The following is an 18,453-nucleotide window of genomic DNA, read 5'->3' as shown; positions in this document are numbered from 1 at the left end:
TATTTAAGCTTCAGGGTGAATTAAGATTTGAAGTGTATATTGTGAAATATGACTGTAGTACACAGTATGTTCTGTAAACAAAGCAAGCAGTCCTGAAATATGACAATTCAGAGGATATCACATATATAGCCCCCCCCCCCCCCTTTCATTTTTTTCTATTTTATTTTCATTTTAGATTTATATTTGAATTAAACATATTGTTAAAGTGAAGTGTTTTCTGTTAACTTACCAACATATACCTGAACTTACAACTAATGAAAAGACATTGTAAGAGTTAGCGGCTGTTTCATATATTCAAATTCCTCCTCCATGGAAAAGATGGGACGGTTTAAGCATGAAACCCCCGGGTTGACAAAGGGGCCCACTCCACCCCTGCTTGTATTTGATCTGGAAAAAAGTTGTATCAGTGCATCCCTACTCACAACCTGACATACTGCACTAAAAACTGTCAAAGAATCACAAAAACACACACATATTTCCCATTAGTACTTTTTAATCAAAAATGATTAGTTAAGGATCTACAAAATATAAACTCATCCAGAACTGTGGTTCCTCCTGTTTAAAGTATGATGATGGCTAAAGGATACAGGATCTTTAGGACAGTTTGATGGCATCACTCAGGTTCAGCACAGTCAGTATTGTTGACATTACTACACTGCCCCCTGCAGGATGCAAACTGTAAGGCAACATGACTTGTCTGTGTCAACAGAGTAGGCACAGTACAGAGAACACCTAATTTAACTACAATATCACTGAACAAAAAAGACAACATTACTATAGGACAGTAAGTATCAACAGTCAAACATTATGACATAGACCTCTGTGGTACCATTTTACATGTAAAACTTAATTATCATTTATAGCTCTACAAACATTTTAGTATACAGCATGTGTTCCTATGCAGCAGGTTAGTCAGTACGAGTCCAGGGTTTCAATAAAGTGCCTCTAAAAACAGAGTAGCATCCTGAGTCTTAAAGTCTCACATGCATTCACCTAGACTACACAGTATCACTAGGGATGGAGATGCTACATGTACACTTCTTCTGTACAGTAGTTGGTTTACAGGCTTCTTAGGAAATTCAGCAGCAGGCATTTTTTATTTAAACAGAAAGGATTGAAAGTCATTTAGTGGTTCTGAAAGAAAAAACATGAGTGTGATTGCAAAGAGCCACTGTCATATGAACCTGCATGTGGATTCTTAATCTGCTCCCACCCATGCCAGTTTCCAAACTTAACATGTTTGGTTTAGCAGTGATCATTACAGATCTTAAAAATAAGGTAAAGGGGAATCAGACAACTTTTAACCTGCTACATATTGACGTCTGGTTCTAAAATATCTGAAACAAAGTAAACAAAATTAAATATTACAGTAAAATACAGGTTTGGTTACATTCAGTCACTAATGATGGGAATGGTTGATATGGAATTATTATGAAAACATAAAAGTAAGGATGCACCAGTCGGCCAGTACTGGCCTTGCTGACCGACGTGGGCAATCACAAATACAGTAGTATTCACCGATGGAAGTGGAATGTGATTTTTATCTGTTGTGTTAATATTCAAGATTGCGTCGTAAATTTGGACGACCTAATAAAAATGATAAAAGACCAAAGACTTCAATAGGGTGCAATTGTTTTCACATATTGTAGATTACCGTGTTTCCCTGGCATAACAGGGGTAATAAATTAAAAAAAAAAAAAAACACACACACACACATTGGTGTTGGCCATGGGACAAATTGTTATTTTATAATCTCTCTCAGCCTTGTGCGTCCCAACATAAAACATCACATAAAACTAAACTCAGTCATGTTTAAGTAATGACTTTCAGGACATATTAGAGACGGGTCAGAATGGCACTGATGACAAGGCTACACTGTGTCTTTTCGCACGTTTTCAAGTATATTTTGGCTTAGGCTAAATCATCAAAACTTCTTGCTGGCACAAACTCATGGGCTCTGAAAGTGTTGAACAAAAAGGATTGGACTCGACTACTGAAGAGATTAAAACATACAAATCACTAAACGTGATGTGGAATTAGGTAAACATCTAGTGTCACTATTATGACAATGGAATAATGCGGGGTCTTCTAAACTTAACATCAACCCCCTGATCATAATCACATCACCTGTCTCACATATAAGTGTTCATGAAAGTGACCATCTATGTATAACATATATGACAAGTTAATCTTAGAGATGGCAGGTGATTCTAATAATCCTATCCTAGTGTGTTTATAGCACTGCTCTTTTAAACTGATGATCTACTGTTGACGAAGGAGAATTATATGTTGTTCGTTTACACATCCCTCCACAATTAACCGATTTCATTTCTAGTTGTGAGAAAGGAGGTAGAGCAAAAGGAGGAGGGAAACATGCATGAGCCTTCAGAGCTGTGCATGTTTTCCTTTTGTAAAAATGAGGAGTAGGGCGACGGCGGGGAGCTGTGAACGGCAGTGATGATGTTGGCTGGGTGAAGACTGGCAGAACACGTAGCGTGCTCAGGAGATGATCCGAATGCCAAAGTATTTCTTTAGCTGTTCGAGGAAGATGAAGGTGAGTATTGTGTGAGGAATCAAACGAATCCCTGCAGGAACGAGACCCTGGAACACAACAGAGTAGTGGACCGTTAGGAGTGTTTTGTATGTGACTGAGAGATTTCCTTGTGATCAGACAAGTAGAATTGAGGAAATATGTTTTTTGTTTCTTTTTTACAGTAGCTTCAGCCTTCAGCGGAGCAGGTCAAACATCTTTCTTCAGTTCTACTGCTCTAAAATCTCTAAGTCATTTGGAATGGAGGACATGATGAACGTAATCAATCTATGTGTTTTCTATGTAATGATTTGTACAGACATGCACCGAATGTATTCACATGAACTGACCAGAGCAGGGGTGCCAATTTCCAGTCCTGGAGGGCCGGTATCCTGCATGTTTTACATGTTTCCCTCTTCAAACACACCTGGTTCAATTAATGATCAGCTCATCACCCAGCTCTGCAGAAGAATCATCATCATATCTTATCACGCCAATGCCGAATCCATTCCAGGACAGTGCTATTTGCTTCCTGAAGGTCTTGGTCAGAGCAATGAGGACCCAATGGGCACCAATGCAAGATGTGTTCCGTTGATTGGACCACTGCACCACAGGGCCATTCAGGTCTGGTGGTGAATCCCCACTTGTGGCAGGTGACATTAGTTGCAGAAGAATGACAAGGATGGAATGGCTTCCAGCTGTGACTGAAGAGGGAAACATCTAAAACATGCAGGATACCAGCGCTTGAGGACCGGAGTTTGACACCTCTGGACCAGAGGAATTATGCAGCCACTAAAGGGAGTAGTAAGTTACTCTGTCGGTCTCCCATGGTGAGGAAATAACACCATGGGGCCTTTGACCGGAGCATCAGAAAGTGACCAGATGGAATGAGAGCAACTTTTAGAGTCAAAGAAAGTATCAAAGTGATAAAAGTTACAAGCACTGTACTAGTTTTCACCACTGGACACAGCTCTGAATGAAAACAATGGAGTTTAATGCTGGAATCGTAGCATTTCTTCTACACGGGTGAGTTTGATTATGAAGCTTATTAGGTATAAAGTTATAATATGATGTTATTATCTGTGCAAAGTTCACCGTTTGTTGATCAGACTAAACAATGACAGCTCTGACCTTCTTAAACGATTCCAAACAGATCTTTAGTTAAGCTACTGACAACACAAACTACAGAAAACGAGGGTGATTTGTGATTTTACTGTGGCTGTTTTCTGTGTAAACACAGAGTTAAGCTAACAGAGCTATGATGTAAAGTATCAGCAGATGCAGCACATGATGATTAAAGGACACTGTGATATTTTGACCGACTGTCAAAATATCTGGCTATGAGTTTTTGTTTAGAGAAGAAAGCTTGATGATACCATAATACAGATGTGTGTAAATAAGGAGCTTTATACTTTATTCAGTGCGTGATACTGTCTGTGGATACACAGTGTTGATGTAATTGTTGGAAATATGACCTTTTTAATATGTTTACAACAGTAGTCCAGCATTTTATTTATGAATACATTATAATGTGATATCAGGGTGATATACAGCTCGGGACCATCTAATTATATAATTTATTTTTTGTAAAGTGTAAAGACAAATGTTTAACGCACCAACTTGTTAACATAATTTGGTCTTCAGTTCTTGGTTTAGATTTACAGGAAATAAAGCATCCAGTAATACTGCACAACAAGTGGTGCCAGGCACAACAAACCCCGCCCCTCGCATGTACTGTAGCTTATTTTGGCATCGATCCAGCTGATGTCATCATGTCTGTGTGTGCTGATGTCAGCATATCAATTCCCTCTATATATGTGCCAAGTTTGAAGTAAATTGAAACAAAATTGGTGTTTTTATAGACATTAGAAATTTTGCCATTATAAGTAAATGGGAGGAAAAAAAGATTTAAAAAATTCATAAAAAATTTGAACTTGAACCTACCTTTCCCAAAATGTAATTAGATCTGTTCTGCATCACTGGCAATCTATAAACCCAATCTGGTATGAATTCAACCAATAGTTTTGCTGGTAGAGTGTTAACAAAGAAAGAAACAAACAAACAAACAAACAAATCGAACCGCAAACAATACCCCTTGCCTTCCTTCAGGGGGTGGCGTAATATTCAACAACCTATGTAAAAAAAATTCACTATAAAACGACAATGTTGTTTATGGTATGTGTCTAACCTTGTAAAATGCCAAAGGCCCCAGTTTGGCAGTTTCCCGAAGGCAATGTGTTACTCCCTGAAAAAGACAAGACACAGTGGGATTGAATGACCTGTGTGAATTAGAAAAAATGGTTGAGCAAAAAGACAAAGATGAGGATTAAACATGATAATGACAAGTGGCATAAGAGGGAATCCACTCACTGTGTACTCTCCCTTTGAGTTCATCAGCCTCGTCTTCATCACATCCAGAGGTTGACACAAGAATGTAGCACAGCCTCCCTGCATTAAACAGAGTTTAGATCAGGAAACAGTCTCGAACTCAAGGGTGTCAAATATGCACCTCGCATGTTTGACAGGATGAATTTACAAAATGTAAAAACTACGTTGAAGATATTAACAGTCAAAGGTGTCCAACTCATTTTAGTTTAGGGGCCACATACAGCCCAGTTGTGATCTTAATTAAAATAATAATAATAACCTATAAATAATGACTCCAACTATTTTTCTTGGTTTACTGTGAAAGACATATTACATCATGTGTAAATAATATAAATAATGACAACTCCAATTTTTTCTCTTTCTTTTAGTGCAAAAAATAACATTAAATTATAGAGATATTTACATTAACAAACTATCCTTTAACCATAAAATGTGAATAACCTGAACAATCTCAAATGTCTAAAGAAAATTAAGTGCGATTTTAACAATATTCTGCCTGAAAGTAATGTTTTGTGCTTGTTTCATGCACATGTATAAATGTCAAGTTAAGGCATAATATTGTTGAAATTGCACTTACTTTTCTTGAGAAATTTCATTTTCTTTCAGGTTATTCACATCTTTTTTTGTTTGGATAGTTTGCAAATGTAAATATTTTCATAATTTACTGGGGGTTTTTTGCACTGAAACAAAGAGAAAAATTTGGAGTTGTCATTATTTATAGGCTATTATGTGATTTTACTGCTCTGCTCCACTTGAGAACAAATTTGGCTGAATGTGGCCCCTGAAAGAAAATGAGTTTGACACCTCTCATTTAACTGTTCCAGCGGTTTCACTGGTTCAGTGAAAACTCACAGCAATGAAACTGGAGAGGAAGTGAGTTAATATATTATCTCCCATTATGCCTGTCCCCAGCACGAGCTGCTTGGCCTGGTCATAACACGCCAACTGAAAGTAGAACAAATAAGTGGAGAGAAAGGAGATTAGTGACATTTTAATGGTCATGACTAAACTCTGCACTGACATGTTTAATATCTCACCGGCTTGGTAAAGGTTCATTTCCAAGTTGCTGTGAGGAGTGAGCTGACTTTGGATTATCAAATATGATCTCAGTTCATTTTTAATTTCCAGTGGGTGTCATCAACGGGCACAGATCTCTTATTATTAGCTTTAATGCTTTTTATCATATTATATCTTATTGTGCTGTGGCCTATTGTTTGATAGTACACCTTTTTGTTACTGTTTTATTCTTTTGTCCTTTTAAAATTGATTTGATGTGGGGTGTCCATAAAATGTCAAGTGAATTTAAAATAAACTTTATAAAAGTCACATAAAACCTAAATGTGGAGTATGTACATGAACTGGTTTGGACAGATTAACTGGACTGCATGGGGTCAGCAGTAGATGGGGGTAAAATGGGTGAAATACACAGGGGTCTAATAAACAGAGTAGAAGAAGCAGAGTGCTCTGTTAGTGTTTTCCATCATGATGTTTTCATTGATGACACAGAAGAATAAACTGGTCTCCTCATGAGTCCATACTGTTGTACCACACGTTTTCACACTTTACCGGAATATCTGGAAAGATGTAAACTGATCCCTAAATGTATTTAATATGCAATGTGAGTGAAATGTTCATATTATCAGAAGACGTGTTTCCATTTCCTCTTATGCATTTAGCTTTTTGTGATAACAGGCAAAAAATCCCCTCAGAGTTGTAATTTTGTTTTTCAATAAACAGTGTAAAATGTCAAAATACATATTAAATGCTTTTATGGAAAACCACCTATTGACTCACAAATCTGTCGAATGTAAATACACAACATACAATGTTGTGAATGACTGTAATGAACTGAAGATAAAGTTTTGGTTTGATTTTTTTTCCCCAATATAAGGTTCCTAAAGTACAGTCACTAAACATCACCAGGAATCCTTTGTCCATCGGCAGTTTCATCAGTGTTTAGTTCTGAAGTTGTTTTCCTTTGGATGCGCTTCCAAATGCACACTTCTCCAAGTAAAGGGCAGTCTAGGCTTTAGGGGATCCTGGATAATACATTATGCAACACTTTAATGGAACCATCTTGAACAAGTAGGCTATTGATCTCGAAAATTCAATCAGCAAAGATAAATGAGTGTAGCTTTAATGTAGTTAACGTATGACTTACTTATAAATAGATTATAAAGTTGACATTTATTAGAATGTGAGTAATAATTACCTGCTTAATGTATTTCTGGGAATAAAAGTACTTTAAGTATACCCTGAGTCCTCTGAATGTAAACTAAAAGTATAGAAGAAGGGGGATTTACAGGTGGAAACACCTGTTGAAGACTGGAAAAGGCTCTGACCGCTAACATGCATTTACAGAATCTGGAGTAAAAATGGATAATGAGGGTTTATTTTACACCTGAGAAACTTGAAAAACCCAGGAAATATTATAGAATAATAATGGATTGGAATAAAAAATAAATATCCAAGAATTCAGGAATTTTGGCAGTAATAGTAGTGCAGGAAATTCTGTCAATTAATATTGACATGGAACCTAAATTGTGTCTGTCCAGAGGGACATGAGATAAGATGTAGAGAACAGATCTTTATAGATATATGTTTCTTACAAGCCAATTTGACCAAGTATTGGACAATGGCTTAAGGAAATGTCTGTTTACTATTGGAAAAAATTACATATACATTTAAGGACAAACAAAGCAAATTTCTAAGCATTTGAGGCCCATTTATAAACAATCTGAGGGACACAGAACCAGGATGAGTCTGAGTAAGAGGGTTTTTTTGTTCTTTTTGCTGTACTAATATAAGAATCCACATATGTAACACTGCACTGTTAACATAATAAGTACAAATATAATCTGCGCCTCTTCTAACACTTCAAGTGTGGCTGGAATAACAGTGTTATATGTAACAAGGCTTGCTCTAAAAGGATGAACACTTTTTTTTTTTTTTACTTTGGTCTTTACAATGCAGTTAACTAAATGATGCTTTAATAATTCATATGATAATATATTATGTATTAAACACCTATTTTTGTCTGCTTTGTATGTATACTCAATTTTACTTTTAACATTTACCGTGCCGGTACAATTATTTGAATACGTGAAATAATAATATAATACAATATTCCTGTTGAAAACTCATTAAACATATTGTTGAAAAAAAAAAGGACTGAACATGTGTTAGTGAGGTAAAATAAAAACAAACAAGAAATAAAGCGACATAAAGAACAAGTACTGATCTTAATTTCCTCCTATACTGTACGGTAGGAGAAAAGCCCATGGTAATAACCAGAAGTCTACATGTGAGAACAGTGGTGGGACTTACCTGTCCCACTGTGACCATGGCTCCTCTGCTGGACGCCATGGTGGCTCCAGAAAACAGCCTCTTCAGTCCCTCTGCAAGAAAAAGACAGGACAGAGGTCACACAATGTCCCACCGTGGGCTCGGCTTTATCCATTCTGCTCACATTTACCTTCTCTAAAGACTCTGAAAAGCCCATCAATGGCATTTTTATAACTGGAAGGAAAAATAAAAGGTTATTTAAAGGGGAGATTTAGAGCCTCTGTTGTAAATGTCAAGTTAAAACACTCACTTTCTCCTCAGTTCTGGTGGTAGTTTCATGTCATTCTGCATCCTGAAAGCAAAAAAACAGTCCATATCACTTATATCCAACATATAACTAAAGACGTAAATAGGGCCGGACAACTACAAATGCATTTTTAGTGGTATGAATGATTCATTGGTTCATGATTTTGCTCCATTTTTTCTTCTGTATTATCAAATGGCATCAATAAATAAGCAGCATTTAGAAGGGTGAATTATCTGCTAAAAAAAAAAAAAAAAAGAATTATTAATTAAATGAAGTACCACTGTTTTATGTATTTGGCTGAAGTCATTCAATCTGAGCAGACTTTCCTATATCTGTCATGTTTAACAGTTTTTTTTCAGTATATTAGGACTTTGTTGTGTTAGTCGTTTGTCCAGGACAACAGATGGAAATAAGCTTCTCTGCTAAATCTGATGCATTCATCTTGTTCTTTGTAGCTAATGCCAATACACACTGTCCTGTAACTAAATAAATAAATACAAATATAAATTGTAGGTAGTAGGGAAGCCTGTTAATATTACAACAAAACAGACAGGTTACATGTCTGATTGTCATAGTAAATTTTAGAAAATGATTAAATACCACTTTCTGTTCTATTTATCACTAATAATATCAGTTCATTCAAAGACCGTCAGTCAGACATAGGTTACCTGACATTCACCATGTCTGCTGGAGTCCCCACAAAACCACCAGTGAAACCTGTTGGCAGAGACATTTTGCTGTGACCCAAATCCCCACAGGTGATCCAGCATGAGGACATCTGTCTCTGTGTTAGTGTGGGTTCTCACCTCCGAAGGCGCCCAGCAGGACCTTCTGGTAGAAAGGCATGGGGCCTTTGTTTGTGCTGCCCATCATGTCTCTCACTGTCTCATAGATGGCAAATCTGGTGAGGGAGTAGGACATCTGAGGAGAGGAGAGAGGAGTCCACGTCACTAAATTAAACTTTTGTCTTTCTGCCACGAGGGGGAGCCAAAGGACATCGAGTCAGTCCTTCAGACTTCTGAGAGCAACATGGGTTGATTATGGATCAATGTTGTTCAATGAAATAACCTTTTCTCCCACCAGTGATGTTGAACTGTCCGTTTCATTCACAGACTCATGTGATGTACAGTAAATTTCAGAGACCATCACACACAATATATTCATTCTGAGGTGTCTGCTGGTGTCTGGTCTGACAGGAAGCAATAATTCTGTCATACGAACTGGGTTTCCTGGACGCAGAACAAATACTGACCCAGTGACCCAGGAGGTTTTGCCCACTTAGTGTTTTGTTTTTTGTTTTTTTTTTTACTTATTATTTATTTAGATTTTTTAGATTTAATACAACCCATACATCTTTGTATTTAGAATACAATTTCAGATACATTTTCAGTCTACATCTCTCCAAAGACAAATCTTTCTAACAAATATAAAGCTGTCAATAAGTGTCACAATGTCAAAACAGCTCTGTACATAACAAATAGTATTAAGGGGAATGAAAACAAATAAAATATGTAGGAAGGAAGAAGGAAGAGTGTTTGTGTGAGTGTGTGGCTTCATCAGTGTTTTGAGACAGGTAGGAGGAGGTCAGATATGTGATTGACAGCTGTAATAACCATTTACTGCTTAGATTATTTTTTTTTAATCTATTTATGTTAATGAGTTAGCTCTTCAAATTAACACCTCTAGGTTGGTAGCTAAAGTTTATGATGAAACTGTGGGCACATCATTTATGTGAATGAAAATCATGACATGAGTTGGAATTGCATATGACCGTTGCAACTTCAATCACAGCATGTTTCAAAAGCCCTAAACTAAAATGTGTTCTGATGTGGAGTCCTAGATGCTTAAAAAACACTGACCTGTCTACACAGAGAAGCAGACAGGCCGTTGTAAAGAGCCAGCACCCCGTCATTCTTCACCACATGAATGGCCATTCCCATCATCCTCTTCTTCACTTCCTGCTGCGTCTGCAGGTGCACCTGTAAAGGCATGAATACAAATAAATGTCACTGCCAAAATCAAGCACAGCATTGATGTAAATGATAAAATATGGGTCTTTTGGTTGGATATTTTAAAACCATGGTCCCTGTTTCAAATGACCTGAAAGTTCTGGCACACATAGTGCATGTTTAAAAATAAGCAATGCTAATACAGGTTCTCTGTGTGTTATCATTGTCGAAGGAAGTCAGCGGGTGTAAAACCTGGCTGGGGTCCATATGTATCTTCTGTTTAACCCATAGGTAAACGGACACAGCTAGTTTACTTTGATCTAATCAGTATTTGAGCCCAAAGGCCACTGAGTCCTTCAGACTGCAGCGTTTGTTCTCATTCAGAACACAAAACAAATTATTTTCACTTAAGCCAATTTGTCTGTTTTTAAATCACATCTGTATAATATTCAGTCTATATCTACACTCTGCTTTTATTTGTCCTTCATTATTAATGTTTATTTAATAGTTTTCTCTGTCTAGAGTGTCCATAGAGAAACTATGGGATCTTAAGTACTAACATTCACACTAAAAAGGAATGCATCTTTAAATGACTTCTGCACATCTAATAGTTCACATAACATTCAAGATAGTTTGTGAGATCATCATATTTTCTTATTACATTGAGCTTTTATCTTCATATATTTCTCATCAGTCTTTCATTTTTGGGTGGACCAGGCTACCATCTGATCACATCTAAAAGACGAACTCAACATGAGATTACAACACAGACAAAGCATTACTTTGAGCAGGGTGTTTGCTCTTTATCCAAATAAAAAGTCCAGACTTCTTCAAAACTGCTATTTTTTTCCCCAAAACTTTGACTTCATGTACTTTTATACTTGCGTGGCTACTTTTTTGGTTGAGATTGTACCTGTTGTGTGTAGTGAGAAAAGTTAATTTTAATAAATGTGTGAATGAATGCATAATTCACAGTAAATTGTTTTACTGACAAACGTTTTCAAAACATATGAAAATCACAAAAGTGCATGAATATCACACAAACAAGTGTCACTAGAATCATTCCAGTACTGACCAGTTAGCCAAACCATATCAAGTTTTTATATGCTTTCCTCATGTACTTCTTATCTTACAAGATTATGTGCCTTCAATACTGTAAAATTCAGCTGAGAGAAACTTTTTTTCCATACTTTATTAAGACTTCCACACAAAATCCCAGACTTTTCAAGGTCTGGAAAGCAGCATTTCAAAATTCCAGACTTTTTAAGACTTTCAAGACCTGCACACGCCCTGACTGAGGTAAATACTAAGGACAGTTTGTCAGCCTTGATGTTGAGCAAGAATATTGTTACAGCAACTACAGTTAGCTGTTTTGTTTATCACTAAATGGTAAATATAAGCAGCTAAGTGTTCATGGAAAAGTCTGAATATAGACATGAAATCTACCTTTAGAATTTATTATATAATAGATTATAGGTTAAGCGCTCATGGATATTGTGCTAGTCCATTCAAATCAGTGTTGGATATTATTATATGATTAGACTAAATATAAAGAGCACATTGCCTGGCGTGTGTAAGGTATTAAGTGTGTTATGGTATTTTTCTTAGTGTTGTGATAATAGGAACAAGTGTTTAGCAAAAATGTGTTGTCAGTATATTGAGATATTGAGCCAATGACATTTGAACCACTCACAAACACACACATACTGTGGTGAAATGTGAGCTGTTGTTCTAAGATTTCCTCTCATGTGTTAACATTTATTACACCATGAGACTGCTTTGTTGTAGCGCTGACCTGATACAGCCAAGTGCTTAACAGGATTTGTTTGACCTCATTGTAAAGCTTTTACCCAGGCAACTTATTTTCACCCTGGTGAAATATTTCACAAGTGTTTGTGTGTGTAGATAGTCTGTTCTATGTGTGTAGATAGTCACATATGTTTGTACCAGTTACTTCTGACCTATTTATCAGTTCTGTGTCTTTTGCCCTAAGATGCCACATCATAAATGCATTCATTTCTGTGTCAGCAGTGGTCGTGTGGAGTTTATATGTGCATACTACTGCTTGTAAAGATGAGTGTATACCTATTTGGAAATGTCAATGTTTATAAAGGAGAAACCCAACGAGTGAAAATCTTTCACTTCTGGGAAAAAAAAAAAAAAAAACATAACAGAACCACATAGCCATCAAATCATTCACAATAGAGATATGTACAAAGTCCCAGATATCAATGTATTTTTGGTGCGAAAGTATCTTTCTCATTATTTCAATATATTTTTATATTTTGGTACTTATATTTATTGTGATACATTTTTGTTTTGCATATTTAGATACTGAACAAACATTTTATTAGCCTTTTATAACTGTATAAATGTTCTGCCGGCTTGTGCTTGTGTGATTTCTAAAATGTTCAACTGACTTTAAAGTGTTTGTAATGTTCTAACCAAATCATAAATACCCATGTTTTATGTTTTTGTTTTCTGCATCTTTAAAGTCATAATTGTCATTGCATCTTTTATGTGTCTGATTTCATCTTTTACTTTGTTTTTGCCCTTTACCTTTTACACATTTTTTTTTCTTGACAAAAAGTCATTTAGCTGTCACTCAGGCTTCCCAAAAAAATCAGTCTGTAAACTTGAAGAAATAAAGAAACATTGTGTCGCTCCTCTTGGAACAGCAAACCATTTAAGAAAGGGGATACACATCTTCATGAGGAACTCAGCTGTACTAGTTTAGGACAATAACAAAGCATGTGTTTTTATGGTGTAATAGATGCGTGCAGGAAATCTTTAAAGAGGACATCTGTAAAACAAGCTCGAGCAACCTTTGACATGTAATAACCCTGTTTGGTTGAGACTTGCTTCCTTGTGAAAGCCATATTCACATATTCATTCTGAAAAATTGCACAACTTCAAATGTAGACGCTTTTATGATAAGAGGATAATAAGACAAAGCCACTGACATTTTAACCTTAAAAACAGTCTAGTGCACTCGATAGTGACAGAAAAGTAGGGATGTAAGAAAATATTGGTTCTGCAATATATAGCGATATTTCATTTCACAATACTGTATTGATATTAAAAAGTACTGTATTGATATTTTTAGGTATTTATTCAAATGCAGATATTATGTAGGTTCATTTTTGTTTTTCTTTTTTGTTTATATTTTATGTATGATTATTTTTAACACTCTTTTATTAAATAATGTTAGTTCCTTTGTTGGGATTGCACAAAAATAATGTTATGATGTTAATTATGAACTAACAGAATATGAACATTTGAACAGGATCTTAAACTGTAATGTCTGTAAAACATAATTTAAGTTTTAATACAGCAAAATTGTGTGATATATCATTAGATCCTGTTCTGATCAAATAAAAATGTGTTTAGTTTTTGTGCATATTTCTGCTGTAATTCAATTCTTCAAGGAAATAATCATTAAAAAAAAAAAGAAACAAACAAAAAATTGCCTTTTCAACAGTATCATGATATATCGTGATATATCGTATCATGATCCTAGTATTGTGATTTGTATCGCATCGCCAGATTCTTGCCCATACACAGCCCTACAGAAAAGCATTAAAAATAAGCCAAGTTACAGCAAGGCAGTTAATATTTTCTGTAAAAATGTTCTTAATGAGTGAGGATTTATCAGGAGTAACTTTAATTTGTCAGTTATTTGTCTTCTTCCTGCCAACTGTGATTGTACAAAATGAATTTCCAATGCAAACTAAGCCTTTAGTGTGGTAACAGGTAATATATGATCTGCTAATACAAAGTCTTTCATTACATGTAAATATAGTCCACCATAGTCCATGCCACTGACCAGGATTCCATTAATATTAACTGGTGACCGAGAGACCCCATGTGACCTCCCCTTACCCATGTGTGCAGCCTTTGAAATGACCTATCCTGTCACCTTTAACTTCAGTAACACTTCAGCCATTTGACTGGTCTGAAACCATGTGACCACATACAGAGTAACATACGGTTGAACCATTTAGACAGTGACACATTCTTTGGGAGTTGAAATGAAACACTGAGGTTGAATCAACAATTCAACTCCATGTGATCATTTGCAGTTTTTCTACTTTAGATGTGTCAAAAATATAAGTTCTCACTCCTCAAACCTCAGACAAACTGATGATAAAATAGCAAGAACTGCATCCAAAATATGTGCGTTACAGCCAGAGAACCATCCAATAAGTTAAACCAACCACAAAAACAGATTCCTGTTTGTGTGTCTCAGATTGAGACTTCTATTTAAAGCAGTGTTTGTCACAATAAAACAACTCCTCCACAGGTTGTTGTCATGGCAAAAAAAACTAACCATATCTGAACCACAATTTTCTTTCTTACACTTATCACTGAAAACAAAGCAACAGCAAACTCATTCTCTACTCATTTATCTTTATCATTTACCTTATCAGTTAAAAACAGAAATTAAGAATTATTCACAACATATGGCCACTTTATTCTCTGCATTCTAAACCCACAGACCATTATCAAAATGTTGCTGTTTTCTGACAACACTGTGAGTGCCCTGCTCTGCTTAAAGCCACACGCCAAACCCTGTCAGTTCTGGGAAACGAAATGTTATCAAAATTACATCTCACACAGTAACACAGTTTACACAGGAAACAGCTACAGATGTAGGTAAAACAACCAGAGGTGTCAAAAGTACTCCCATTCATTCCTCAGGTAGAAGTATAGATACTAGGGTTTAAAAAGTCTTCTGTAGAAGTTGAAGTATCAACTCAAGCTTTTTACTCAAGTAAAAGTGTAAAAGTACTGGGAAAAAAAGCAAGTGGAAAAAAATGCTATTAGGACAAAAGCTTAGGCGGTGCCACAGGGGCCTATAGTGCACTACCCCACCTCCCCAAAAACATATTTCTACAGGCTATAATGACTATAATGTTACATTAAAATGTTAATGTTGAAACATTTGGGATGCACTAGTCTACCTGTTTCAGCTGCATATATGCCCATTGAAAATGAACACATTTTAGTCCAATGCAAATGTAAGAACCATATTTGTGCACTACTGAGCATTAACATGTGTTCCATGGAGCGGAAAATATGATGACTAGTTGAATATAAGTATTGGAATGGTGCAAAAATTCAGGTGCGCACGTACAAACTAATAGGGTGTCAGAATGGTATATGTTTATACTTCTCATCCAACTACAATCAAATTTACTCTATCCGGATGGCGCAATTTATCTGGATATATTTTTTTTTTTATTTGAACAATGACAAGCCAGAATGAAAACAAGCCAAAATGAAACAGGAGTAACAAGGCTATTTTTAAAATGTAAGGAGTAGAAAGTACAGAGAGTTGTGTGAAAATGTAATGAGTAAGAGTAAAAAGTCAGATGAAAAATAATCACTCCAGTAAAGTGTAGATAACCAAAATTTCTACTTAAGTGAGGTAACAAAGTATTTGTACTTCGTAAGCTGACACCTCTGAAAACAACTGAAGAAAGAAATTACACAAGGAACACTGAGGCCTTGGAGGCAGTTCCAACACCCATCATTTTATAGTTTACAGTTTGAGTCAGAGTTGAACCATAATTTTATGTGGCACCGCCAGTAAACTCTGATGTTTGGGTGGATATAAAGGACTATAAACTACTGTTATGTGGTAATTGTCTGCATCCTCTCCATAATTACACATTGCGTGACTTCCTGAGGGCCAGTTAGTGATGTGAGGATCATGTGTGACTGCTCACTCCAAGTAAGCTTTATTTATAGGGAAAAAATACAAATTTTCCACTAGTACTACTTCTGCTACTAATAGCATATTATAGACAACTGAATAAAAGATCAGTGGGCCAGAGAGGCAAATGAAAATAAATGTCTAATCCAAAAAGACCCAAACTTCTACCAGTGACCAAAACCATCTACTGATGTACTCTGTTTAATACCTGTTGAACCACTAATCCCATCAATCCATGTAAATAATTGGTGTTAAATGCATTTTCTCATCCTTTCACGGTCATCACATATGACCCTTTTGGACATGCAGAGGCTCTGTAGTGAACGTGGAAACACTGTCATCTTCTACAACATTGATTCACCAGTAAAACCCATGGAGTTGGATCCATGACAGTGGATGGAGACACTGGGTTTATGTTCAGTTAATGATATCCTTGCTGAAAAAAATCACTTTTTCTTCAGTTTTCTCTGTTTCTGTTGTAATAACATTTGAATTTACTCTGAGCTTTTATGAACTTCTACATGAACAGTAAATTGAACATAGGAAAATAAGTGATTTTCACTGAAAAAATGCCAAATAAAGAAGATACTGTTATAATAAATGGTGATAAATCACTTATGAAAGGTTAAATATGGAGAAAAATTCATTTGTTAAGTGACACTGGGTCTTTATGGGTTAACCCAGGTTTAATAAGGGAGTTGGGACATATCTAATGTATAACAGCACATCGTTTCACTATCATGCAGCAGCAACTGCAGACGCTCTCACCTTTTCAAGTTAGAGCTTTTCTATTTGATCTAAGGTGAAAACTGATGAATAACAGCTGGGATCCAGGATGGAGCCTTGAATGTGTTCAACAGGCTGCAAGTACAGTGAGTTCAGATTTGTGCAGGGATGAGCACAACAGTGAGGTGAAGACTGACAAGAATCAACATGTAAAAGCCCAACTGTCAGTGGCACAAACACCAACACAAACCCAGACTGACAGTGAAGTGAACACACCACCACAGTCAATGTCAAGGGTCAGCTAAGAACACTCTGGTTGTGGTATAATGCAAACCTAATTGAGCATTTATTTTTACTGTTTATGACTTTTTCACCGTCCTCCTAAACTTGTCCTGTTCATGTCAGGCTGGTCCACACCTCCACCCTCAGCCCTGCCGTGGACTGGGCCACTGCAGCTCTGCCATATGGGAGACTGGAAGCAGACTGCATTCTTCCATCTGACCTACTGTAGGTGCAGTGTTTTCCGGAGGCAGCTGTTTGGGCCTTGCGCCCCTCCTCAGCCCTCCCCAGCCCCTCACCTTAATCAGATCCAGAGGATGCGTGCAGCAGGCGGCCCCGCAGGACGCCAGCCCACCGAAATACCACCGCGAAATGCGTTTCTCGGTCATGGCTCAGCCGATGCAACACCGATATCCCTCCTCCGAGTCCCGTGTCGCCGCCTGCCCGCTCTGTGCGTCCTCTTCCCGGCTGCAGCAGCACGGCGCAGCTGGCAGTAACTTGTGGTGTTCAGGACGCGGATAACCTTGTTAATGTGTACACATTCCAATAAAAGACTGCAGACCGGTAGGACTTTGGGCTCCAGCGGTAGGACGCGCGCACTCACGCCACATAATGTGCGCGTGCGATTGTGCGCGCAGTGTTTTTTGGCCACGATGCGCTGCGTAATAGGAAGCGCGTGAAGACAGAGGAGGGGACAGCAGCCAATTGACTGTGAGGACTACGGAGCTGCCTACAAAGCCAAGTGGACCGAGAAGCAAAGGTCAGCACCGGGCTATGAGAGTGAAAAAGTACCGAACAGCAGCACACGTACCCTACTTTCACCACACTAGCTGTCATGCGGCTTTTAAAGAGACACCATCCTGTGTGCGTTCTACAAACTGGATAAATGCACCCTGTCTCTTTAAGAACACAATAGTAGACTGTCTGAGGCTAACAGATCCCAGCCTGTCACAATGGGAACTGTCTCTGTGATCTCTGCTAACAGGAAACCAACACAAACTTTTACGCATACTTTGTCACATCGACTTAGACCCCAATAAACACATGCATTATAAAATATAGTGCGTTTTATGAGTCCTCTGTTAAAATAGCGTGAGCAGAGCCTCAGAGCTTAGAGTTTGACAGCTGACACATGTGGGGTGGAATTTACTTAAAGGGACACTTGAGATTTTGGAGGCTTGTTTGATCCAACATCTGAGACAGCTGGAGGAAGTTCCAGAAAAATACATTATTAAGGCTCTGAAATAGAATAAATAGAAAAAAATCAACA

General features: G+C 37.1%; 1 protein-coding gene across 1 annotated transcript; it reads right to left on the bottom strand.

Moving 5' to 3' along the window:
- Positions 1–475: 475 nt before the first annotated feature.
- On the bottom strand, positions 476–18,006 carry slc25a10b (solute carrier family 25 member 10b). Its single transcript, XM_030144898.1, has 11 exons — positions 17,483–18,006; positions 10,370–10,489; positions 9,317–9,431; positions 9,179–9,227; positions 8,514–8,555; positions 8,394–8,437; positions 8,246–8,316; positions 5,771–5,863; positions 4,901–4,978; positions 4,719–4,775; positions 476–2,601 (listed from the first exon to the last, which is right to left on the bottom strand). The coding sequence occupies exons 1-11, from the start codon at positions 17,570–17,572 to the stop codon at positions 2,500–2,502; spliced, it is 861 nt and encodes a 286-aa protein (XP_030000758.1). The 5' UTR covers positions 17,573–18,006; the 3' UTR covers positions 476–2,499.
- Positions 18,007–18,453: the final 447 nt, after the last annotated feature.

The sequence above is a fragment of the Sphaeramia orbicularis genome, chromosome 1 (genome assembly GCF_902148855.1).
Source record: "Sphaeramia orbicularis chromosome 1, fSphaOr1.1, whole genome shotgun sequence".
Taxonomy (NCBI): Eukaryota; Metazoa; Chordata; class Actinopteri; order Kurtiformes; family Apogonidae; genus Sphaeramia; species Sphaeramia orbicularis.
Note: the sequence above shows the minus strand (reverse complement) of the source record. Positions and strands in the feature narration are given on the sequence as shown.